Raw genomic sequence first — 26702 nt, forward strand, 5'->3', positions numbered from 1 at the left:
TATGGGATAAGCTGTTAACAGTGTTCCAGTTCAAAGAGGTCCAGTCACAGAAGGGACAACACCAGGATTAACACAAATTGGAGGAAGAAAAAGACAGTGTTGTGTGAGTGCTGCTGATGGCAAAATGCCTTCACCAGAGAGGGAAAAACACTACCCTTCCACTTTCCCAAATCTGAAATTCTGAACTGAATGGCCTAGGAGAAAAGAAACCAATCCTTTCGCTCTTTTCCCTTATGTTTCATTTTATCTGGGTCAGACCAATGTACTTTGCCAGTTAGTCTATGCTTAGATTTAGAAGCTTCCTTTAAATCTGTTTTACGCATCATGAAAAAGGGTAAAACCAACTGTTAGTAATCTGGCAGAATTTGCAAGAAAACAAAAAGGTCAAAACATACTTTTAGTGTAAAGGCAACTATTCCATAATCATAAAAAGCCAGTCTATGTACAAGAGGTCAGCATTCCCAGCTGCAGCCAGATTATGAAAATGTAAGGTTAGGTTCAGATGTGACTGAAACACAGTTTATATCAATATAAATTCAGAAAAGACTAATACAGCCTGACAATGTGACTGCATCATCACAGACCTTCTGTCTTGACCTTATGCTGAGCACTAGATGAGTGGCCACAAATTTCTGCATACTCAAAAAAGAGATTTGTCACTTATAAAAATGTGTTAATGCAGTAGCTGGATCAACAGCTCAAATTTAGTACTTATTTTACAGCAAACTAATTTTAAGAAAAACAGAGATCCAGTACATCCCTTGATTTTTGCTCAGCTTAAGTTTCACTGTTGTTATCCTGAGCAGTGGTATTTGCATCTATTTGAAGACAAAAGTCAATCTGAAAGACTTTTAGGTGGTTTGGATGCTAGCTCACATGGAAGGTTAGCAGACTCAAAACTGACATCCAGATTTTGGAGTAACTGCAGGACTAGGATGTTACCAGCTTTCTACCAGACAATACTCATCAAATGAGAAAATTAATTTCCAATTTTCCTCAATTAATGCAGCTCATTGAAGAAGTTTTTCCTTCTGTCTTTCCCTTGTCAATCCAATGCTCTTCATCGCAGTACCAGGACATTGTTTTTCCTAGTCACTGCTGTTATTTCTGAGGTACAACAAACATACCAGCATGCTGTTTCTTTTTTCTGCCCACTGCTGCTCCAATGATTTGAATCAACTCTTCCTCTGAGGCTCCCGACCGTAGGTGATCTCTCAAGGACACTTCTGAATTCCCAAAAAGGCACACCTGCAGCCAATCCAAGGAAAGAAAAGAGATGAAAAAGAATAAAGGTCTTTTACAAGTATTTCATACTAACCTCAGAGTAAAGAGTTTTGAAGAGGCCTAGCCTACTGAAGAAAGAGAACGTTTATGGAGATTGTTTTCTTTAACTCCCTTCATGTACACACACATAGAAACAGCCTGGGACATTTATGCAACCTAATAAGCTCATTGGTCCTTCAGGCTGCCTCAGTCATCTGAACTTAGACAGCAGCACAGCTGTTGTCAACATCAGGTGACAATGCCTAAATGCCAATTTTTAATTGAAAACTTGAATTTTCCTCCAGAGACAGCCAATTTCAACGTGGCAAGAAATGGTTATCCCTCCCTTTTCTGCAGACGTGGAGCAAATGTATAGGCTGCTCTTGAAGGAGAAGAGTTGCAAGAAGATGTTTGGTGAAACAAGACAGGATCCTCATGGAACACAAAAGCCAAGCTCTCACAGCTGCTTGGATCCTTTGCTAATTGGAAATCATCTGCTTGTCACATGTTTAAGATGATCTTGAATCAAAGATTAAAATAAATGTTTATACTTACTGGCTTTGCAACCATGTTTTACCACTGAGGTTAACTATGTTAGCAAACCAGAGAAACCAAAAGAAGGTGATGTAATATCTTCCTAATAGCCCAACACGCCTGAACAGGAATGCGTCAAGATAGATAAACAAGAGTTAGCTGGTAATAATTATGCATCTTCCAATCCTATTTTATATCCCAGCTACTTTTAAGGGGGAAGAATTTTAACACTACTTTGGCTGTATGAAAGCAAACAGAATCATGTTCATCACTAACCTTTAGGTTCCCATCTGCTGTTATCCTCAGCCGATTGCAGGAACTGCAGAAGTGCTCTGACATGGAGGTGATAAAGCTGATTTGTCCCTGGAAATTTGGCACCTTGTAACTCTAAAGAAATGCAGAAGAGAGAAAAGAAGTCAAATATAGACTCATTTTTAGAGTTCCACTAAATTGACATTTTAACACAGATTCTCTTCAGTTCTAAGGTCACGTGAAAGAAAAAAAAGCCCAAAGCCAGACTTGTCAGGTGTTCTAGTCTATTCTGCCCTGTTCCTGGAAATCCAAATTTGTCAAACGTTTGCTTTTGTAGTTATCAATGGACAGGTGATGCCAGTAGGCATGTTCTTACGTGGGCAGCCACAAGCCACAGACTAGGCTAGAAAACCCCTAGGTAACACTCCACTTTTAAGCAATATTGTTATTTCACTGAAAAACTGCTTCATCAGGCTTGTAAATGTGCAGTCATAGACACACACTGACAAAAGTTTCAAAAGCTGCAGAGGATACAAGCCTGCTGTTCTTTGTATCTCACTGATGCATGTAGTAAATGCATTGTATTTCTAAAAGTAAAGCTTGTAACTGGTGATTTACTATGAGTTGAACCACATGCATGCAGCTTGATCAAAGTCCCAAAGTACTGCATTGAGTATTTTTTACTTTGTCAAACATAAATACTGAACTTGGGATAATTCAAGGATTTAGGGCAGGGGAAGAATAGGAGCACATTTCACATGTTCTTAGGCTGCCCAGATAGGTTGTGTGTGGAGTCTCCTTCTCTGGGGACATTCAAAACCCACCTGGATGAGGTCCTGTGTGACCTACTCTAGGCAGCCCTGCTCTGGCAGGGGGGTTTGGAATGGATGATCTTTCGAGGTCCCTTCCAACCCTTAAGATTCTGTGATTCTTTGTCTAAGCCCACCTTGGCTGTGCTGGAAGCTTCACAGGGCAATTTCTCCAATTCAGGCCATCGTTGTTTAATTGTATCAAGCATTTCTTTGTAGCTCACCATCTTCTTGAAGTTCCACTTATTGCCTAGAATTAAAAAAAACAGTTTAACTTTAGACTGTGGATTTTATTTTTTTAATTAGCAGGAGAACCACTTTTACATTCTCCATATATCTCAGACACCCAGTAGGTGTCCCAGCCCCAACTACTCTTGCTACTAATCCTTCTCCAGCTTATCCAGGGAAGATATATAAGCTACAAAAGATACAATGTAAAACTTATGGCAATTCCAAATTCCCCAGAAGAGCTCACCAAAACTTCCAGAGACAAGCCCACAAGTTGAATAATCACCAGCCAGGTTCACCCGTGTTCCAGATATACTCTACGCCATGAAGAACCTCAAAGCAGGATTGCTTACCATCAAAGGGCATGTATTCTATGAACCGAACATCGAGGGGCAGATCCTTTGTGAAATCCACGAAGCCCAGCAGTTCATCCTCATTCAAGCCTCGCATCACTACGCAGTTTACCTGCAGGAGAGGCAGACACCTGTATTTAGTGAGCATGAGTATGACTTCCTTCTTACACAAGTTTTCACAGTCCCTCCAGAAGGCAACATAAAGAATGCTTTGTTTTTTGAAAGAAAAGATGATGAGACAAATTGGCAGGATTGAAACAGTATAGATGATAATTTCTGCCACATTTACCTGTACATTTTGGCATCCAACCTAACTAAAGATATTAAAGTTGCCTTGCTTCCACGGAAATTGGAAGTGGAAAACTAAGGAAAGCTAGATAACAAAGACATTGTCTTATCTACAGTATGGCAGTTTTTAGTGTCTAAAATGGCATCTCCGCTCTCTAGTCCCTATGTTGTATGGCTTTTGTAAAAGTACTTGGCAGAGTACCTTCTATTGCACTCTTTATGGCAGATCATAACCAAGTTCCTCAGACCAGGAAGCATTCACAGCACGCTCCATAACCACAGGCCGCAGGATGCCTAGCTCTGCCTTCCTCCAAAGAGAGGGGAAAGCTGAGTTTTCCGCACATTCCTCATAAACAATATTTACAGCAGAGCTTCAGGTTCCCTGTGCTTTATCTGAAGGACAACAGACAGCTGAGCATTTGCTAAAACATTCCCTGTTAGCAAGGCAGACTTCTATATCCTAGTACATGTCCTTGTATATCATGATTTTTAAGATCTTCCAGGAAAGCCTGTTTAATTTCAAGTGTTTTTCATAGCTCTATAATAGCCTAAACCACTTACACATAACAGATCATTCTAAACGTTGGTGAAACTGAAGAGAACCGCAGCTTCAGAACTGCAAACAGCTGAGTTAGGGTGAAGTTTCATGTTACAGCTGAGTTAGTCTACCTGCACTCCCAAAGGACTCCCTTTCCCTCTCTCTCACACAGGCACTTATCAGTCTGCTGTGAGCAGCTGAAGGAAATAAACCAGGAGAAAACTGATGTCTTTCTGTAGGGTAGTTTTCTGCCTGTTGACATCCTTGCCTAAGTTCACAGATGGGTCAGACAAGTGCCAGATCAATAGAGGGGGCAGGGAGAGGCAAGCACAGAGAAGGACCACCCTGTAGCCAGGCAATCCACAGGCTGACAGTGTGGATCTGCCCCCTCAGCTGTGAAAAGGAGATAATACGCATTCCCCTCAGTACCTCTTGACCAGATTTTCAGTTTTCTTCAGTTTTATCAAAATTTATTCATGGGGATGAGAGGGGGGAATAATAACTTCCTCATCAGGTGGGCTGTATCTTTTATCACAATTTATGGTAAACCATAACAGTAAAAGAGTAAATAAACACCAGCCTTACCTTGACAGGACGGTAGCCGAGTTCAGTGGCTTTGTGGATTCCTTCCATCACCTTGTGAAAGCCTATGATATAAAAAGAATAATAATAATAAAATTTTATTTAAAAATTGAAGGCAAAAGAAAGTTAAGTACAAGACAATAAGATGGCAAATAAAATCCAATCTGATTCAGCCAACAGGGCTGCAAGTAAGATGAGCTGTAAGTAATGAGACTTCAATTTTAAACATATACCCCCCAAAGCCTGCCTAGGTCAATCTTTCTAACTGGTATCTGTGTAATAAAAAAAACTGGTATACTTTTCTGCATCTTTGAACACACATTTGTCATTAGGATATGATTTTCTACTTCCCCATACATCAGTTTTGCCTTGTGTTAAGCTCCTCTTAAAGGGACCAGAAAGCATTTGTGAACTGTCTGCAGATGCAACAAAGAAAGAATAATCATGTTTATTCGATGGCACATGTCTTCAATAAAATGGGAGAACCTCAGTCTTCCAAGTCAGATAGTGAATTTTAAAAGGATCTTTCTAAAGTGTGAGTGGAGGAAATTTGGGTTAGGAACAAACAAAAACCCCTTGATTCCCTGTTCACCCCTGGCTACAGATGTAACTGGCTTCCCAAAGCTACTGGTTATTAGTTTGAAGATCACAGGCAGCGTTTTACAGAATCAATGTTTTTCTGACTAAATGAGAGATTGGTGACAATAATGCAGTGGGGGGATTAGAGCACTTAAGAAAGCAATGGAATTGGTCTTTGACCCTTGAAACCAAATGAAAGACGTTAAAAACTGCAGTGACTTCAAGGAATGAAGTGCCCAGCCTCACCCTATGATTTAGTGTAGCCTACACTCGTCAGCTGCTCCCAGACACAGATATATAGTTAATTTAGGGTAACTTTCTTCATCTCTACATGTACTTCCTAAATTTGGAAGAAAAAGAAAGCAACAATGCAATTTTGGAATTCCAAATGCCTTTAGGAAAGCTTCTTAATCATCTCATTCAAGCTGCATCTTCTGTCAACTTTAAATACAGACCCTTCATCAAGATATCAATTTTAGATTCAACGTATTACTCCTCCCCTGTGTCACACTCAGCCGGCAGAGAAACAAGGTAATAGTAACAAGAGCGGAACAAGCAGCTCTGGAGCTCTGGATAGGCATTTCATTCTGGGTAGAGTGTGTTCAGCTGCTAGCACCATGTTTCTGAAAGACTAGTACCTGAGAGGGCAGGAGAGATAAAGTTCTTTTCCTATTTTGCATATTCAACTGATATGATAGACTGAACATGATAGACCAAACACTGTATGAGACAGCTCTTTCTTTCAAAGCTGCTGGCTTCAACAGCAGATACTTCACACATGATAGCAAAAGGACAGTACCTTCCAGAAGTTTGTGCTGGCAATCTCTCTGTGCTGTTCCTTGTCATATGTTTTTCAGTGTAGGTTTATCACCCTCCTTTCCCTATCTCTTCCCTACTTAAATCTCATTCTCCAGTGAAGAGATCATATGCTCATTAACGTGTAGATGCTTTCCCAGAAGTGAAAAATAACTCAATAATACTCTGTCCATACTTGATATTTGGATGTGGTTTGTATCAGAAAAAATAAAGCAGGGACACAACTTTAACTGCTTTCTGGCTGGTAAAGGCATTATAAAGCATGGACACAGGAAAGCAGATGATGCAAAGCATTTTATAAGCCAGTCCTAATGGTAGTCCTGGCAACAAAAAGACAAGTGAAGAGCGAAGAGAAGATAGTGAAGTAACTCTTGCAAGCAACTGTTTGAACTGCTTGAAGTCTAGTCATCTTTCACCACCCACCTGTTTTGCAGGTGTCCAGGAAGTCTGCTGCACTAGTGGCACCTTTCTTCCCAATTAAGCAAGTTTGCAGGCTGAATGCAGTAACATATACAATGATACATTGCTGTAAGCAGCTCAGTGAGCCAGGAATGGGAGCAAAAAGTTCTGTGACAGCTCAGAAAACCTTATGTGTGACTTTGGGATTATAGAAAGTTGAAACTGACATTAACTAAAAAGGCCAGGGAGTGACGACTAGCAAGTAGCAGATCCAGAACTCCACAGGTTTGAATACTCGCATGCTTGGGCTCAGTCTGCTGCAGAGACATGGAACACGATTACAGGTTGCCTTTCCTAGAACTGCCTCTTACCTCCTGCCATGCTGGCACAAGACTGTGGTTTAAACAACTATCAAAAGTTGCTACAGAAAACAAAAACAAGTAAGTTATTCTGATGAACAACAGCTACGAGGGGGCAGGGTGATTATTTAAAAATAAAGTCTCTTGCAGTTAAAAAAAAACACAACTGCATTCCATGTTTTGATGTTAACTGTTTTCTGTTTTCTCTTTATGGAAAGCTCTTACAAGTTCATTTGTATTGCCATACTTCTTGAAATGTCCCTTCTAGATCAAAGTTGTTGTGTGGTAACGGAACAACAAAAACAATAAAGCCGAACCATTTCAAAACATGAGAGCAGAAATGAATACTAGATGCCATTGTGTCAGGAAATATTGTCAAGGCTTAGAAGTTCTCAAAGTTTTTGTCTGACATTTCAAAATGCCCTCTTCTGTTCTTCCACCCAATGAAAATTTCAGTATTTTCATCATTTTAGGTTTATTGTGAAAACACAACTTTAAGCCAACTTTAAAGCACAGAGAACCTTAGATAAATGTACAACAGTCCTATGTGGAATACCACCTCCCAACATTTAATCCTTACAAGAAGGAGGACTTCAAGCCAATGTTTAATGATTCAATTACAGTCCAGTATTTTCTCATTTTCTTTGTACAAAAAAAGAAGGGACAAGCTGTGAAATTAGACCAGCTACCTGCAAGAAAGTGCTTTCCATTTGTTTATCCTTTAGAACATGGTAGATGAGGAGAAGCAGAAATATGGTCTTCTAATGTGTTTTCATACATCAGTGAAATCTCTGATCATCTCACAGTCCCTCTACCTCAACCATTTGGCAATAAACACATGTGTAATGCAGGTCACTTGCAACAAAACAAAATTCCAGCCTGTTCTTAATTCCCTAGAATGAGTTTCTAGAAGAGCAGAAACATGGATTCTAAGTTTCCTGAGTTCTTGGTTAGCTCCAGAATCAGATGCCACCTTTACTTTCCACAGAAGTTACCAGCCTGAAGAAGTCTAAAACTGGGAATCCCTCTCACCTTAACAGAGCTATATCTCGTCGCCTCTGGAACTGCCAACGGGAGACAGGGTAGTACAGTAGGGTAGGCACTTTATTCTCTGCTCATTCCATACTTGGAACTCTCCTATTAAATAAAAAACCCTCAAGAACAATTAAAAAAAAAAAGAGGATTTTTACATAGTTTCAGCCCTTAAAAAAAGAAAAACATCCAGCTCAGTGTTACTATTTTTACTTGATCTCCACTTTAAAAAAATTATCTATGATTTGGAGACTGTTCTCTTTAAAAATATTGAGTCATAGAAACTTCTTTGTTCATTGTCTATGCTACTCAACTGAGCAATTTCTCTATTTAAAGGAAGGAGAGAATATTAATATAAATAAAAATTACCCTCATTCCCCAATAACTTTTAGTTTACTTTATAAGCAACACATTCCTAACAGCCTTCCATCAGATACGAAGAGCTGTGGCCACATAACTCAGGAAGCTGGAGGATCAGGTTTGCCCCTTCAGTAGCACACAAAAGGGCTTGTTTTGAGTGAATGTCACAAACCAGGTAATATTCAAATACAGAGAGCAGAAGGAAAGCATAGTCAACACCTGCTTGTGATTAGATACTCCCAGATACTTCTCAGACAACTATGCCATGACACAACCAGATTAATACAACAGCCTATACTAGAAGGATAACACTCCAGTCAGATTTGACAAGAACCAACTTCTGCAACACGATGTAGAAACCTGAACTCCCAGAGAGACAGCTTTCTGCACCTGTCAGCAGAACTTTGAATTGATAGTAGTGTGATTAAAACATTTAAATTACTTCTCAAGACATCCCAGATTTCTACACCTCACAGCATCCCAGATTTCCACATCCCTTTCCTGACATTTATCTTGCACTGTTGCACCATCTAGTGGAACTTGGAGGTTTTGTCTGATTAAACGTTCACAGACTGCCAAAATTCCAAAACTGGACAGAAATGGAATGATACAAGATCAAATCACTTTTAAATTGGAAGCCCAACTGTGAAGCTGAACTTCACAATGAGTTTCAGGATTAATTTAAACAAGAACCTGTAACACTGGGCACATTCAAGCATTTTTGAAACTCTGGAATTAACTATATCAAGTCAGAGAAGTTACAAAGCTAGCACTCCTCAAGTGACCTCAGGCACAGTTTATGTTTATTCCAACTAAAAAGCAGTAGAAATAGGAAACATCACTAACCATGAAAGAGACCACTGCTACCATTCCCAAAATATAACTTCCAGAAACTGACACTACTTTTGACAAGAAGTTCAGTTCCCGTGGTGTCATAGTCCTAGACTTCTACAGCAGGAACATCTGTTTTTTTCAACAGTCCTAAAGAAGAGCAGCACATAAGATCAATAGAAGGTTTGGAGAGTCTTTTAGATATCTAGTAAACAGACAGTTACTAGCAGCTGCAGACACAGCCCCACTGACTGTGGCAAATTGAGCACTTTCTACTCCACCAACTCCAACTAAAGGTGCTCTACCTGCCTAAAGGTTGTAAAAAGGAGAGTCACTATCAAATGTTAGTATAGACTAGTTTCTCTAGCCTCAGAAGGATAGCAATTCACTCCCCTCCCAGAATAGCTGTGTGTGAAAACATACCAAACAACTCACAACATTATTCCAAGTATTAGCACAGTTGCCTTAGAAGACAGGTGTGTACCTTTCCTCCGGACAATGAACTCAAATTTAGCTGGGACTAAAGTATCCAGACTAATGTTAATGGCATTCAGCCCCGCCTCCTTCAGACGGGGCAGCAACCTGGTTAAGTTGATCCCGTTGGTTGTGACAGCAATGGTTTTCAGCCCTTCAATCTTGTGCAGTTGACCTAGGAAAACAAAAAGTAAAAAGAAATAGTAAGTAATTCTTAGAAGTATCACTAAGAAGCAGAATTCAAGAAGCAATTCAACAGAGAAAACCCAAAAGAACATTTGTGAAAAATTCAAAAAAATATCACTGAGGGTGTGAGGAAAACATGGACATTTCAACACTTCAGTCATCTTTCAGCTGCATTAGTTTTGAGAGACTCATTTCAGCACAAATTCACTTCAAAGAGTATGAAAGACAGTAGCTTATTGCAAGTAAAACTGGTTATAAGGAACATTGAAAATGCACACTAATTTTGTCCTCCATTTCTTACAGAGTAAATAACTTTGCAAGAAGGTCTCTAATTTTGTTTACTTTCTTTTCCTCAATCTGGCTTTGCAAACCAAATTCAGTGTTCTGCACTAATGAGGAGCAAGCCATTCTCTTCACACTTGACAACCTGAACTAGTTGCATTTACCTAGCAACATTTTTCCTGCTACGCTTTACCAAGAAGCAGGTCTAACTCAGTGGTCGCTGCCAGCAGTAATGACTTTAAACTGCTGAAAGAAATACCACATATACTCCTAACTAAACAGAAAAGGTCAATATTAGATGTTACAGAGAATCCAAGGCAACAACATCCAAGGGACAAAATACTTGTGCTTGACAACTGAAATATTTCCATTACGAAGTGCAAGCCCAGTCAACTGAAGAGGGCTTATGCAAGAAACTAAAAACAGCTAACAAAAGAAAGCCACATAAGAAACAGTTAATACAATGAGATTAAGACTTATAAAACAGATGTCTCCTCATAAGCCAAATGTAGAAAACCTCAGCATGCCAGATCTCCAGAGGGCAGGCTTTCAAACTTATCAGTACAATAACAAATAGTAAAAAAAACCCTTCTAAACCACTTGCAGAAACAGAGCCATTGCAAAGTAATTTTCTTATTTTCCCTCCTCCCTTTTCTCATAGCCTCCACCCTAATTAGTTGAGAAATATTTGAAGAATCCTTACTCTTGAGACAGCTTTAATTACAACACAAATATTTCCTAGTCCCCTCTTCCTTCTCTGTTTTACCTCTATTAGTTCACGTTGATAAGGGCTTTACTCCTGCTTTTTTTCTCATTTCTCAGCTATTCTCAAAATATTCACCCTAAGCTGGGCCCAAAAGTCTGGGATGGGTCAAGCCAGGTCACATCATAGATGCTGAAGTTTACAGCAGCAGCATTTTGCAACATGATCAAGAGCTCTGTGAAAACATTTGGAACCTGAAGTTGCAACAAAAAAAGCAGTTTTTACTAAGAACTAGATTTTTCTGCCATTCACCACTCAAAATCCTCTCCACTGACCAGATATAACCTCCGCCGAGAGGATGAGTGCTATTGGTCTAAGTTTGCCACAGATTATTTAACACTAGCTACTACTACCAGCCCAGTCTTTGTAAGAGCACAGGATACACACTGTAGCCAGAGGAACACCACTACTTTATTTACAGCCTCTGAACACAACAGATGCTCAGCCTCCTAACAAGAGAAAAAAAGATGAGCTGCCATACAGGCTAGAAATGCAAAACACATAAAGGTGTTGAATAAAACCAAAGCTACACTGCAGCCTAAAATGGAAAAATTAAAAGCCAGTAGCACCAGCTGATTAGGTCAGATGTATTGGTAACAGCTGCTGCCTGTACTTCTTTCTCATCAGACAGGAGATACAGGAGGCGGCAATGGAAATATACCAATATGCAGAAACACCTTTAACAACAAATTGGATGGATGTCAACTCTGAAAAATTACAGATGAAGACTTAACCATCAACAAGTTAAAAAGGACCAGTTACTACACTCTGCCTTATTTGTACAAGCTAAGAAGTGAAAAAATCATAGTTGTGTGGTTTCTTGAGTTGTTGACTTCTAAATTCAAAGGGGATTAAAGAGATTTCATAACTTTCTAGATCACCTTGTACCTGTATTGTCTGTTTGCTGATCTCTGGCCACTGCTTTAGCAACAATCAGCACAAGCAAAGGCAACTGATAAAACTTATCAAGCACCAAAGAAAACAGAACAGATGCTGTAACTGAATAGCTGTAATTGAACAGTATGAAGCTAAAAGCTTGTTAGGCTCAAGCCTCCAAGTAAAACCTTTCACATTTTCCTTTAGGATCAGGAGCATCTTCTTAAATAAGTGAGGTTCTTGCATATTCTTCAAACATTTTTCTCTGAGTCCAGAAAAAGCATGTATGTCTCCTAATACATGAATTAACAAGTTAACAAGTCCACCTTGAAATGTATATGTTGTTACAAAAAGTCACCCAAATATCTGTCCATCCATTCTCCCCATCACGGAAAATGATTTGTCAGTGGAGATGTATGCTTCTCAGAATATTAATAATAAACAGCTATCCCAGAGTTTATATCTGGTCCTAATTTAAACTTTTGAGTATCCCAAAGGAGATGGATTTTGTATTCCACTATCATCTGCTTCAGAAAAGTTTCAAACGCACGTTTTCAGTAATTCCCTGGACATGTTTGAACTTGAGTTAACTTAGATAACAGTAATCCAGCATTAATATTCTTGAGCTTTACTGATATTTCATAGATTATTTATGCTTAAGAGAAAGTTTTGCTGAAAATGAACCTAACTTGAATCTTAACCCTATTCAGCACCTGAGATACACCAGCCCAAACCAGTACATTGTACTAAGACGGATTAAATAAAGATGCCCAACTCTAATCCTGCAAGAGACATTTTTGGGCTTGTTTTCCCTTCAATGAGTTTTCCCACAATTGTTACATGTGATCTATTTCATTTTTAGACTTGATCCCAAACTTGTGCACCATAATGTTAACAGCACAGTCTGAGAAGACAAAAAAACGTTTATAAACTTAACTTGCCTACTGTCAATATGCCTTAGGAAAAAAACCCAAGCCATGCTAATACAAAATCATGACAGAACAAACTAATACATCTTAACATCCATTACCTTTAACCCCAAGATCACTACTCTCTTGTCATCCATTAAAATGTTCACTACACATCTGTCAAAGTTCAGCTGTGGACAAGAACACAGGTAGGACTCTTTCAGATACAGAAATAAGCCTTTGAGAATGCTATCTGTAAAAATACTCAAACAAAAAGCTTTCCATCCCTTCCAATAACAATCCTTCAGAATTGCAATGTAATGTAATAATTATTTTGCAGTGCCCAGGCTACTCAACTTACACCCTCAGCATTAGAGTAGCTGTGCTGAGCATAAAAAGCCATTAGGTACCACTGGTAAATTAAAAAGGTGCATACACTAGGAAAGAAAGTTCTGCACTGAACTGATGACATTGTTGATTTCATTTTCATGCCAATACTGTAGGTTGAACTGTAAAGCTTTATTGTATTTTAAAATACAAACAGGTTTATAAATCTGCCACTCTTTTGGCTGGCAAAAGCTAAATAAAAAGAATTATACCTATTATTACCAGAAATAGGAAATGCCCTCTTGAAAGAAACCGGTCTCTGGAAAGGCATATACCGCTCTTGGACCTAAATAAAAAATAATCTACCATGTATTGATAAACTACCCTACAGAATGATATTCCAGAGCTCCAAAACAATGAAGTTAGTGCAGTTTCAGGACTCATCACAATCAGTGTTCAAAGAGACCCAAGCCAGCTCACTTGAGCCATACCTTTTCCAGCTATAAACAGGTAGGGTTTACGTACTGCTCTGCTGCTTCCTTTGGAAAAGATCATAAAGGTCTTGCAAATCAGACCAACTATTTTCTGCCCCAAAGCTCAGTGTACCAGTAGGCAGCTACTCTACTTTCAAGATCTTTACCTTCTGTATTAACCTTTTCTTGTCTTCAGTATTTATAAGAGCACATGTGCAGAAACAAGCAAGTTCAATTGCCTACAACACACCAAAGGGCAGTTGTTAGTTGTTAATAGTTGTTATGTTGTTGTGTAGTTGTTAATACACTACACAAAGCTCTTGTAATGTCATAGAATCACAGAATCTTAAGGGTTGGAAAGGACTTTGAAATATCATCCAGTCCAACTCCCCCGCCAGAGTAGGACCACCTAGGGTAGGTCACTCAGGAACTCATCCAGGTGGGTTTTGAATGTCCCCAGACAAGAGGACTACACAACCCATCTGGGCACTCTAAGAACATGTGAAACGTGCCCCTATTCTTCCCTTGCCCTAAATATCCAAAGAAGTTTTTCCTTATTTTTATTTGGAATCTCTTATGTTCCAGCTTGTACCCATTGCCCCTTGTCCTATCACTGGACATCGTTGAGAAGAGCCTGGCTCCAGTCTCCTGACACCTGCCCTTTACATAATTGTAAACATTATGTCATCCGTCTGTCTCCTCTTCCCCAAGCTAAAGAGCCCTAGCTCCCTCAAGTCTTTCATCATAAGGGAGATGCTCCACTCCCTTGAGACTGTGGACAGAGAAAGAAGCACCTGGATCAAGTAAAACCAGGTACAGTCAGCCAACACAACACCAGTCAAAGGAGGCAGACTTCTAAAAATTATCCACTAATTATCTTCCATTGAAGCAATAGCATTCATCAATAACTGTAAAAACAGAGGCATTTTCACCATTCCTTATTAAACACAGACAAGTAAATGACATCAGTTATTAAGGAAAAAAAAACACCAAACACCATCCCCTCCCCCCCAAATCCAAAAGAAAATTTGATTAAGATTCTGTGATTAAGATTTTGTTTGTAAGCATGTGATAATTGTTCCTCCCCAGCAAGGACCTGATCACATCAATTCTTGATGTTTTTCACCCAAAGGCTGCATTACTGCAAGCTATCCTAGTAGATGTTGAATGTGAAGAGAGTGCTAAATTCAGTTGTTTTAAAATGAAGAGACATAAGCTCAATCTAAGCAGGAGAGCAGAAAGTTTTCCAAAAGGAACTATCCTGCATTTCATAATGTTGGGAAAAAAACCACTGTCATTTAATTTATCATTATTCTTCAGGTTGGTGGACTGTATTACTAGGCAGTTGTTGGATTGATACATAGCAAGTCACTTTGAAATAGATTGTATTTATTGGGAACTCACCCACAATATCAACCACGTCAGGACGGATAAGTGGCTCTCCCCCTGTCAGTCGAATCTTGTCTACACCTTCCTTCACAAACAGTCTGGCAAGGGTGATTATCTCCTGAGCAGTAAGTAGCTCTGACTTAGGGCTCAGACGAACACCTTCCTCTGGCATACAATACTGACCTGAAGCAAAGAACACAAATGCATATGGAAAAAATAAGCAGGACCAATTATCTAATACTGATGGGCAAAATTGATGCATCAAGTGCATCTTTCTTTAATGGATGTCAAACAGCTCGGCTTTTCTGAAATACAGATAAGATCATCTACTACATCTTATAAGCAATCTCCTAACAATTTCACATTTTCCTTCAGAAGAGAACTCAAAAATTATTGATAGGTCTCAAAATTACAACAGATCCACTTTGAATGAAAAGATAATCTTATTTCTATCTAACCTACTTTCAGGAAGGGAAAGCCCTGAGACATTGCCACAACGGAACTGTGGAAATGTCTAGCTATGAGCTGTCATGCTTATTGCACATTTTGGGTATGGTATATGAATGTCCACAAACATCATCATCCAAACCACATCAAGTCTGATTAAAGACCTGCCACTCTCACCCACCTCTGGTAGATCCCTAGGCTTGTTCCTGCTTCCCCATCCCACCAGCAGTGCAGCCCCAAATCAGTCTCCATCTATCTTTTACCATTACTTTGTGGAGACAAGAAGCAGCCCAGGGCCAACCCAACAGTATCCTGCCATGGTTTAGCAAGGAGCAGCTTTTGCTTGGTAACAGGGGGAGCAGATTGCAGTGAAGATTCAGTAAAGAGTTTTTGGACTCTTCCCTGGCTCCTGGGTTCAGATCCACCTCCAGCCCGGTTGGGCCAATCTGGCGCCTCTGCCATCACTATTTAGGGATGGGAATTTGAAGTGCTGCCAGGAGGTGTATGAGTGATACAAGATGGAGGCGACCACACAGACCCTACAGTCAGAGAAAGAAGGAGGAGCACCAGACCAGAGACCCCTCTGCAAGCTGTGGTGAGAATGCAGGCTGTACCCCTGCAACCCATGCAGGGCCATGACAGGACTGAGAGCCACCAGCAACTCCATGTGAGTGCACCCAGAAGGGCAAGAGACTGTGTGAAGCGGCAGCCATGGCGCAGGCTGTGCTGGAGACCCTGTGGGCCACAGAGCAGACCCACATGAGAAGCAGAGAGGAGCTGCAGCCTTTGGGATAAATGCACATCAGAGCAGCCTGTGCAGGGCAGCCATGTGTGTGTGTGAGGTACCCCATGGACTTGCAGGGAGGACTGGTGGAGCCCACCTGCCCTGAGGAGAGACAAATGGCAGAAGCTATCAGGAACAGACTGACTGAAACCCCCACTCCCTGCCCACCTTGGCCATTCAGGGGAGGAGGTAAAAACACCGGGATCAGGGCTCTGAGCCCAGGAAGAGGGGAGGAGTGAGAAGAAGGTGGTCTTAAAGGGCTGGTCAGACTCTTTATTGTTGTACCACTCTGTGTTGTTTTATTTTGGTTATGTTTTGGGGTTTTATGGTTTTGTTTCAGTTGGTGTTGCATTAAATTATTTTCTGTTTTCTTCCCCAAGCCGAGTAGCCTGGTCTGTTTTGTCCTGGACTTTAAGCGGCAATTAAGCTCTTCCTGCCCTTTGGCAATTCTCAGCCTCTTCCATACTTGAGGCTAATCGTGGTCTTTTGTTCCCTGATGGGCTTAAACCAGGACAGTACCCCAACTCAGTTCTTTGCTTTTGCACAATAGGGTGCACAAGAGCTTTGTGCAAGAAAGCAAGCAGACACTTACATCTGAGGTTGCATTTCTCAGTCAAAGAAATTCGCAAGTAGTTGTGCTGACGTCCAAAGCTGTCTGTCAAAAAAGCAGAGAACGGAGCAGCATGTTCCAGTAGAAAGCGTCCTCTTCCTGAGCTTTGCAATTCCTGTAATAAAAAAACCACCTGCTAAATATTTGAATAGTTATTTTAGAAACTTGCTGTATAAATATTAACTAACTCTGAACTCAATTGATAATTATTATTCCATTTCCCCCCCAGGGACAGCTGCACAAGAAAAATCCATAACATGTCTTTATGGTCAAAACCAGATATTTAAGTTTCACATCCTACTTAATCCCACAGAACCATACAACACTTTTCCTTGTGCACTTTAAGATACAGGTTCTTTGCCACAAGTGCTTCAGGTTCTTTGCACAGAACAGGATGCAGCCTTTTTTTCAATTGCTTCTCTCTGCTTCCCAGAGTCATCTCACTCCAGCCCTCAGATAAATGAAATCTTATAGAAGGATCCCTTCCTGCAGTTCAGCAAAAGAGAACTAAAAGTTGGTGAAGCACTGCATCTCTGCTTGTGTCCCTACCAACTTTTACGTGCAAGACATAAGGTCTTGTTAATAGCAAAACCAAATGTTATGTACAAACATATTTCATGATGTCTGTTTCAAGAACATTTTAAAACAACGTCTTCTTGCTCAAATCCATATGATGCAATACTTCCAAAAAGTTTGTCTCAGGTAAAACGTGATGAATATACAGGGCACAATAGTAGGACTGGAAGGGAAATGTATGGCCCTGAGCACTCCACCTGTTCAAGCCTGCCTAAAAAGATTCAGTTTTAATATAGTTTTTTATTAGCTGTCATGAAGTGAATACTGAAAGAATCTCTGTTTAAAATTTTGGGGTTTTTGCTTGTTTGTTTTTTAAAAAGCACAGCATAACATTCTAGAACAATACAGTTTTCAAGAGGTATGCGGTATCTGCCCTCCAGAATAAGGGCTAATCACTTCAGGTATCAAATGACATATCCTAAAGTAGTAGCTGCTACTGGGTACAAATACAGTTCAAACATCTTTAAAACTACCATCACTACCAGAACACTGCTGCTTATAGGAACTAATTATAGCAAGCTCTAAATGCAGGGAGTCTCCATTGCCTTTAGACCATGACTTTAAAATTACCATATTATATTTCCATTTTTCTACCCGTGTAAAGCACAGCTGAAACCACTCTGCTGCTTCTGGAAAATATTTTGCTACCTTAAGTGAAATACACAGTAACAGATCCAATTTTTATCACTGTAGTACAGAAAAGCAAGTTTAACAACGTACTTTCCTCACTTGCTGGATACTTAGTTCAGGCACTACACAATATCACCCAAAAACATCATAATCCAAAACCTGACAGGTCTATTGTATGTTACTTAAATAAACATTTTAAAGGAGGCCAGTTTAATAACTCTGACAGAGGCCAGTTGCATAGTATCCCAAAAGGAAACAGAGAAAAGAGGATGAAAATAATTAAAGGAAATACCTTGACTGTGTCCTTGTTAGTTAACCATATATAGACACTTAATAGCCAGCTAAAACAAGTGGAAGAAAGCTAAAGGATTCTTGGACATAGAGTGACCTTTATATCCACTGAAAGTGCACATACAAAACCACTTCTGGACAAAGTTAAAACAAGGAAGGGAAAAAAAATCATCTGCAGAATTGTGCCTCAAGTCAAGATCATGCTGGCTAGTCTTGGTAGGCTGCAGTGGGCAAAGAATTTAATGTGAAAACCTTCTTTAATCAAGATGCAGAATGATGAACTGAACAAAAACAACATAGGAGCTAGTATTCAAACTGCATAAGTGAGCAAAAGTCCCAATTTCCATTGAGTAAAAAAAACCCAGACCCATGAAATCTCCAGATGAACTTAAACTGGCACGTGTGAGACAATGCCAAGGGGCTGGGCAGAAACACACACAGCTGTGGCCTTCACCGCAACGGCTCTGGTCATCACTAGTAACCATAGGAGTTAATCCTGCACAGTATGTCAAACCAGCCCTTGCAAGTACTCTGGAAATGGTCAGCTAAAACATCGAACAATCCTGGTATGCTTCCTCAAAACATTTTATTCTTATAGCATTTCTAAGAAATATCTGGGGATGTGTGGAAGACAGAGAGGACATCCTCAATGACCAGATCAGCCATACAGCAAAGGTTATCTGGGGAAAGGCCCAACTTCAGCCATCAGCAGCTGCAGAATTTTTGATTCCAGCTGTACTAACTCCACAGCAGCTGCTGAACTTACAAGCAGGAGCAGGCTTTCTTGGCAGCACAATCTTTCCACTAGCCATTAAACAATTCACTACACTTCTCCAAACTGATCCAAACTGCTTCGTGGTTAGATAAGATCATCTCTATGAACATAGTAGGCAGTGGGGGGTTAGAGAAGATAAAGGAGACACAGATAGGAGATAAAATGACTGTTTCAAAGCTCAGAAAGTATCTGTTTAACCCCAATAAAACAGATGTACTAGTTTCCTCCTAATTGCTGTTAACCCAGAAGAAAGCAATCTTTCAGTTTGTTTTGTAGCAGCAGGGTAAGTGGCAACCTTTCTGCAAGGCCTGGCCATCCTGCCCTGAAGCACCAAAGGTGCCAGTGGCAACTCCTCTGCAGCTACATATCTACTCACACTGCACATTCTTCCATCTCCCTCTTCTCCAACAGGCAAAGACAGAACAAATCATCCTGTTTTCAATTCCCCCCTAGAGAGTCTCCAGCCTGAGCAGCCATGGGTTGTTTGCTAGTGCCACACATTTCATTTGGCCAAGAAATCCCAACTGAGCAGCTTACTTTGTTAGAAATGTTGACTCTGTTGAACTTATTGTGACAGCTTCTCAGAATACAAGCAGAGCTAAGAAAAAGAGCCCAGCTAAACATCCAGACTTCACTTCTGCTTCTTCCCCTGTTAGAAAACTCATCACCAAACAGATTAATTCTGAAGAGTTTTTAAATACCACCAAATGCAGAAAAAACACAACACAACTATTTTTTTTTCTTGAAAACTCCACTTCCTTCTGGCGTGACTGGATTTCTGATATTTCCTTTCCTATTATTTTGGAAAAGTGTTCATATTCAAGAGGGAAAGCACACCAATGCTTATTAAAATTATTTGAGCCCTTCTTGTAGAAGCACTCCTCTTGTTTCTCTCTTAGTAACTCATTTTTTAACCTTTTTCAGGATCAGGCTTCCTTACTCTATCTGAAGACTACAGTACAAACCTGCCTCTCCACTTCAGAGAGTGCATTACAAGAAGGGAAAGCAAAAATTTGTCCTGTCTGACAGAAAAGAGGCAAGAGAGGAAGACTTTCAAGGACAACAACATGCTTAAAGTAATTTCCTGTTTTCAGGAAAATGAGATGCAAGAGGCAACAGTGGTGTTGTCAGGTCTGTCATCCACCTGTGTAGCTGTTACAGGCGAGGAAGCTAAAGCAAGAGAACTTACTGGAGGAATAACACTGCCCTTCATTATTTTAAAGCACACTCTCAAAAAGCAATATTAAAAAAACAGACACTCAGCAGGCAGGATGATGCCAATATACTTTAAAGCTCCTATTGGAAATAGTTAACTTTTGCCCTCTTGCTGCAAAATACTGGGTGTTGGGACAGGGAAAAGAAAATAGAGCTACAAGAGCTTCTTTCCATCAGCTTCTTGTGTACAGTGATAGGTTTGTCTGGGAGGGAAGAATGACTGGATATGGAATTTTTAAGCTCTTCAGTTTCTGTCCAGTCTGAGGTCAGCAGGAAGGAATTGGGAGACGCCCATGAGGAGTTCTGTAGCACTGGCTTGACCTCCAGTGGGAGTGGATCCCATATTACCAAAACTGCCACTGCACTCAGAACTGACTTGTAATTTTATCAGTTCCATAGGGAAAGTCAAATATCAGAGATGGAAATTCTGCTGCCTTCCTGGTAACTCAGAGCAAGTACAAAACAGTATCTTGGGTAGTCATAGAAGTATAATTTTCTGAAGTGAAAGAATACAGTGGGGTTGGACCTTAGCCACTTGCAGTTTGTGAGAGCTACGGAGAAGGGACAAAAGAAATGCTGTCTGCTACAGTTTCCAGGCTACTGGGAAAGGGCTGTTCAGTTTCCTGCAGCTGGGAAAGATGGGTGGATGCTGGTATTTTAATATATCAATGCCCAACCACTTAACCTTTTCATTCAAGAGGGATGGCTAAAATCCCCAAGTTCCCTCTCTTCATAGCTGACAGGAGACACTTCTGCACGTTGGAGGAGTATGCCCTGTCACACAGTACACTTTGTCTGATCCATGAAAAAACAGTTTCACTCTCTGGGCTGTCAATCCCATGTTGTACAGTAGTACTGAAAGAATGAGAGTTTAGATGACTACATCTAGAAGTTATATTTTGACAACCTGTCAACCCTTCAGACCTGCCAATTCACCTGTGATTTCCAGGACAACTCTTTTAACAATGCAGAAAAATTGGAAGCTGTCACTAGAGGTTTTAGTAACCACTAGGAACACAACAAACTGACAGATACTGGAAAGGCTCAGTTAAACACAAGGTGGAAGAGAACAGAGCTCTTATTTGTTTATCAAGCTGATGATCAAGTACTATACTTGCTCTACACTTTAACCTTCACGTTATCCCCAGTGATATTTGTGACTATGAAACAATAGTGCTTGCAAACAGCTCTGCACAGGCCTCGGGAAACACCATAACCTGTTTACTTATGACACTGTTTACTTAACACTGCTCCTTCTGATGGTTTTGCCTGGGCCAAGTTTTTTGGTAGTGGGAGGAGCTACAGAGGCAAGCTTCTTTAAACAAAGATCTGCCAGAAGCTTCCCCTGTAGCTGACAGGGCTAATGCCAGTCACTTCTAAGATGGACACTGCAGCTGACCCAAGCCTGGCCAATTAGTGATTGAGGTAACACCTCTGTGATTGACGTATTTGAGAAGGGGAAGAAGTTGTTGCACAGCTGCTAAACTGCAGCAACAACAGGGAGTGGGAATGTGAAAGAATCTCAGCAGATATTAAGGTCAGTGGAGAAGGAGAGGGAAAAGGGTGCCTAGGCCCTGAAAAGAAGACTCCCCTGTGACCTGTGGTGAAGATCATGGTGAGGCAGGTTGTACCCCTGCAGTCTATGGAGGACCACCAGGAAAGAGAAATCCACTCGCAGCCCATGGAGGACCCCACGCCACAGCAGGTGGATGCTTGAAGGAGGCTGTGACTCCATGGGAAGCTCACTTTGGAGCAAGTTCCTGGCAGGACCTGGGAATCTATGGGGAGAGAGGAGCCCACACCAGAGCAGGTTTGTTGTCAGGACTTGTGATCTTGTGAGGGACTCAGGCTGGAGGAGTTGGTACCTGAAGGACTGTTCTGCCAGTGGGTGACCCATGTTGGGGCAGGATGTGAGGAGCTGCCCCTGTGGGAGGCTCCATGCTGGAGCAGTTTGTGAGGAGCTGTAGCCCATGGGAAGGACCCACATTGGAGAAGTTTGTGAGGACCTGTCTCTCATAGGAGGGAGCCCACTGTATAGCAGTGGGAAGTGTGAGGAGGCCTCCCCCTGAGACAAAGCAGCTGCAAAGTCCATCTGTAATGAACTGACCACAACCTCCATCTCCCATCCCCCACACTGCTGGGGGGGAAGGAAGGAGAGTCCTGGGAAGAGAGAGGAGTGGGAGGAGGTGTTTTAAGATTCAGTTTTGTTTCTCATCTCTCTGTTCTTATTGTTCCTTTAATAAATCAAACCTTTTTCTCCCCAAGTTGAGTCTGTTTTGCCTGTGACACTAATTGCTGAGTGATCTCTCTGTCCTCATTTCAACTCACAAACTGCTCATTATATTTCTCTCTCTCTCATGTTCAGTTTAGGAAGGGAAGTGATATTATGACTTGGTGGACACCTGGCTAAACCACCACACTCTTTCACCCACTTTCAGGTTTCAGCTCCTGCAATCCCATTGGGTTTGTGCATCAGCGCTGTGGCCTTGCTGCAGCACCTAACGCTGCTGTGACAGCATCACAGACACCACTCAGCAAAAGCTCTTGTGGTTCAGGCCTCATCATAAATACCTTTGTCTGTAGGGAAGTGATGACATAGTGTCCTTGTTCAAATAGGAAACTAGACAACCACAGAAGTTGAAATAGGTCTATGTAGGCCAAGTGCCAGAATGAGGTCTGAGCTGAGAGGTCCAAGACAAATGTTTTTCTGAGGGTGTAGCAGCTACTGCCCAATAGGTGACCCTAAACAGCATCCTACAGTTATGATTATTGGCACAGAGAGCACTGCTCAGGGACTTTGACCAGCTACTCACAAAATGCAGCTTCAGGACACAGAGAGTTTCAGATGTTGTTGGCCAAGAATAAGAGCCATATGAGGTCTTTCTAGACAAGCCAGTCTCTCTCTTTTATACCAGCAGTGAAAACTTCGTTGAGGCCACAGAACATCTCAGGTAGTTATGTTTGAATTACAGGATGTACATGAACAGCCAGAGGAAGCCGAAATGACACTTTGGACTAAGATGCCAAACTTTTACTGGAAATTGTACATCTAGAGCACAATTAAACAACTACAACAAAAAAAGATAATGCTAATTTCCTTAATGTTATTGCTCTCAAGCCTTACTATCTTCCTCTTTTGTTTCAAAAAGCAGGGGATTTTGCATGTAAACTTTCAGCTTATAATCAAAAAAAGTACAAATTACTTTTCCTATTGTATTGGAAAATATAGCTTTGTATTAGAAATACACACTTCTATATGATTTTTATTTTTATTCAAGAATATAAATTGGAGAGGTGAAATCACGTGTACAAGACGACAGAATGGCATCAGATCTTCCTTTGTTAACTGTGAATTAGTTAAGAAATGCTTACGCACAACCAGCCACAAAAATGCTGCTTTCAGAGTGCCAGCTGCTACCTTATCTAGTCTTAGAGAAAGGGAGTCTACTCTGCACACACCTCTGAGACTGATAACGCTATCTTAAGTACTATGACACAAACAGGCTCAAACATGTGGACTAACCAGTTCAATAATAAGCCCATTGAGTTCTGGGCTTTATTTGTAAACTGTTTAAGATCAGTTTCCCAGCTATATCTGATTTCACCTTCAAAACTGACATAAATTTTCACAGTCTCAAGGTTATGTCCAGGTCAGTATCACTTCACGTCTACAAATACCACATTCTCACCACAGTTTTCACATTGAGAACATTATAAGAACTTAATAGACATTTAAAACACAAATAAAAACTATTATATGTTTCTGCTGGAGGAAGTCACCAAGTGTTCCTTTAAAGTGTTAATACAGACAGCAAACACAGGCTACATAATAGAAAGAGATGACTGTCTCAAAAAACAGCACATAGGAACAGGTTAAAAAGGCCATAAATTGAGCATTAGTTCAATACAGCAGCTGTACTGACCCCATAGTGTGCAACCTTACTTAAAAACTTACAAAGGATGGCCTTGGACACAGTCTTCAGTTGTCTCCTGAAGCTCCTGTGTTACAGAGTTCTTTGTTCCACAGCTTAAAGGACCATTTCAAAAGGGAACGAAATACAGAGCTGAGCACTCTCTTCTACCTTTTACCCCTGCACCAAACTGACATCTCATGAAACTAAATAGAACCCCTGAACATTTGCAGATCGAATCCAGAAGATAGTCAAGTGTTACTCACAATTGTTTTGAATGTTAGAAGAGCCTGTCATCTGAAAGCACACGTTTCACTGTGCCCTATGGCTGTAACACTAATTACTCCTCTCCACATTTGAATCATCGAATGGTTTGGTTTGAAAGGGATTATTAAAGGTTGTCCAGTATGGCAGGGACACCTTCCAGTAGGCCCAGGTTGCTCAAAGCCCCATCCAACCTTGCATTAAAACACTTACAGGTATAGGACATCCACATCGTCTCTGGGCAACCTGTTCCAGTGCCTCATCACCCTCAGAGTGAAGGATTTCTTCTTAATATCTAATCTAAATCTACTTTCTTTCAGTTTAAAACCACTATCCCTTGTCCTATCACTACATGCCCTCCTAAGTAGTCCCAGGAATCCCCAGAGAGAACAGAAAGAAGCAATGAGTATTATCACTGTACAGTTGCATCAGCTTGCTTCTTAGGGCCTGCAGGGTATTGGCCAGTGCCCCAGCACACTTGTCACAGTTAGTATGCCACATACACCAATTACCCATCCCCTTCTTACAGACACTATGGCTTTCATTCCCTAAGGTATTAGGGCTTTCAGACACAGATGTTGTAATCAAGCTGTCTCTCTGAAAAGCATTCCTGACTTCATGTTAGATCTCCTCAACTTACAGAAAGTAGTTAAAAAATATATTTTTTTAAATTTATATAAAACTCCATGATTTAGAAAAAAACAAAAGAAATCCAATGACCTTTCTCACTTCCTGAGCCAAGGAAGCATTCAATAAAGTAACACGCAGTCCATTTGACTTTCTGTAAATAAGTAAGCGGTAGTGAATACATTCAATTCTGGCAACACAATGACTGTCACTAGTAGCTTCAGCTTATTTTCTGCTTGTTAAAGTCAGCCATGCAATTGCAAGTGTTTTAATAAATCATGCCCCAGCTGGGACTACTCTGTGTGCCATACCCTATTTCTGCTCGACAGTTACAGAACCTGTCTTTCTGCAGAGCTTTTTCTCCTGCATTTGGACACCAAGAGATCAAATCAATCCAGGAGAGTGGAAGGTAAACTAGGACAAGCTACAACTGGACAACACACGTGTCGACTTTATGTCAGCAACAAAACAAATAGCTTCATTGCAAACCTCATACGATCGCTGGAGCACAACCAGAGAGAGCTGCCAAATTGCTTCATTTTGACCTGGGCAGACCAAATGTCATTGTGTAATCTCTCCTTTGACTGGGAAGGTACAGAGAACTGGTTCACTCCAAGAGACAGAGCACCCTACTTACTTTGAAAGCAAGGCTGACACTTCAGCAAAGTAAAGACACAGATTATATGTTACTACATGTCTTGTCGACCACCTGCCTCCCGCCAATAAACAAGTCATGTTGGCTATACAAATTACCTGTCGGCCCGAGACGAGTTGCAAAACTAACTAAATACTTAAATAAACATTACTCGAAAGCACGAGGCCGAGTGTCGGTGCCAAGCAGCCCAGCAGATTCCAGCCACAGCACCCCTGTGCTGCAGCCGATAACGGGAGGGGAACTCCCGAAGCCCAGCTTCCCTCGGGGACCTGGCCATCATAATCGACCCTCTTCAAACTACGTGTGCTGAATGTTATGTACAAGGTACCAGCTCAGGACTCAAAGACAGGTCAAACACAACCTCTGGCCGTCTCCTGCCTCCCTCCAACTCTCCTCCCTCCGGCAGCGGCACCCGCCCGTTCCCCGCCGCCGGTAACCTTCGGCCCCCTCAGCGGCCTCACACCGCAGCGCTCCCCGCCGGACCCCTCCGCGCCCCGCCTCACCTGAGCCGAGGTGGGAGCCCTCACGGGCGCCCCAGAGCTACAGGCGCGGCGCGGGGCTGCCCCGAGCGCCCCCCACAGGAGCGCGGGGCCGCCGCGCCGCCCCCACAGCGCTACCACCGCCGCCGCCATGCGGCTCTCGCCAGCCCCCAGCACGCAGGGGGGCTCCGCGCCGCCGCCAGCCTCTGACCGTCACGTGGGGGGGTGGGGGGAGGGGCAGCCAATCAGAGCGGCCGTCCGTGCAGCCCTGCATGACGGGAGTTGTAGTCCGCTCCTCTCAGCGGGGCGGGAGGGAAGGTGAAGGCAGCTGTGCCCTGGGCAGCTGCTGCGAGCCCCTCGTCCCTTAGCAGCAAGAGCAAAACATACACTGACAGTATTGTCTGCTTTCCCCTGCTATTTCTGCTAAAAACGAAGTGTGGAGCCCGAGGCCTGCGGGCCTGCCTGGCTCACTGCTTGCCTTTGTGAGAAACACAGGTGTCAAAAGGACTCTCACACAGATTACATATCCCAGCAGGG

General features: G+C 41.5%; 1 protein-coding gene across 2 annotated transcripts in view; it reads right to left on the bottom strand.

The window, feature by feature from the left end:
• Positions 1-26334, bottom strand: part of MOCS1 (molybdenum cofactor synthesis 1) — a 31748-nt gene extending 5414 nt beyond the window's left edge. For both annotated transcript variants that reach the window (XM_061991275.1, XM_061991276.1), the window contains exons 1-9: positions 26190-26334; positions 16725-16857; positions 14917-15084; positions 9708-9872; positions 4851-4912; positions 3440-3551; positions 2996-3108; positions 2074-2184; positions 1128-1248 (exon numbers count right to left, since the gene is read on the bottom strand). In XM_061991275.1, coding sequence (XP_061847259.1) covers positions 1128-1248; positions 2074-2184; positions 2996-3108; positions 3440-3551; positions 4851-4912; positions 9708-9872; positions 14917-15084; positions 16725-16857; positions 26190-26318 — 1114 coding nt within the window. In that variant the 5' untranslated portion in view covers positions 26319-26334. The remainder of the gene's footprint in view (positions 1-1127; positions 1249-2073; positions 2185-2995; positions 3109-3439; positions 3552-4850; positions 4913-9707; positions 9873-14916; positions 15085-16724; positions 16858-26189) is intronic.
• Positions 26335-26702: the final 368 nt, after the last annotated feature.

The sequence above is a fragment of the Colius striatus genome, chromosome 2 (assembly GCF_028858725.1).
Source record: "Colius striatus isolate bColStr4 chromosome 2, bColStr4.1.hap1, whole genome shotgun sequence".
NCBI lineage: Eukaryota > Metazoa > Chordata > Aves > Coliiformes > Coliidae > Colius > Colius striatus.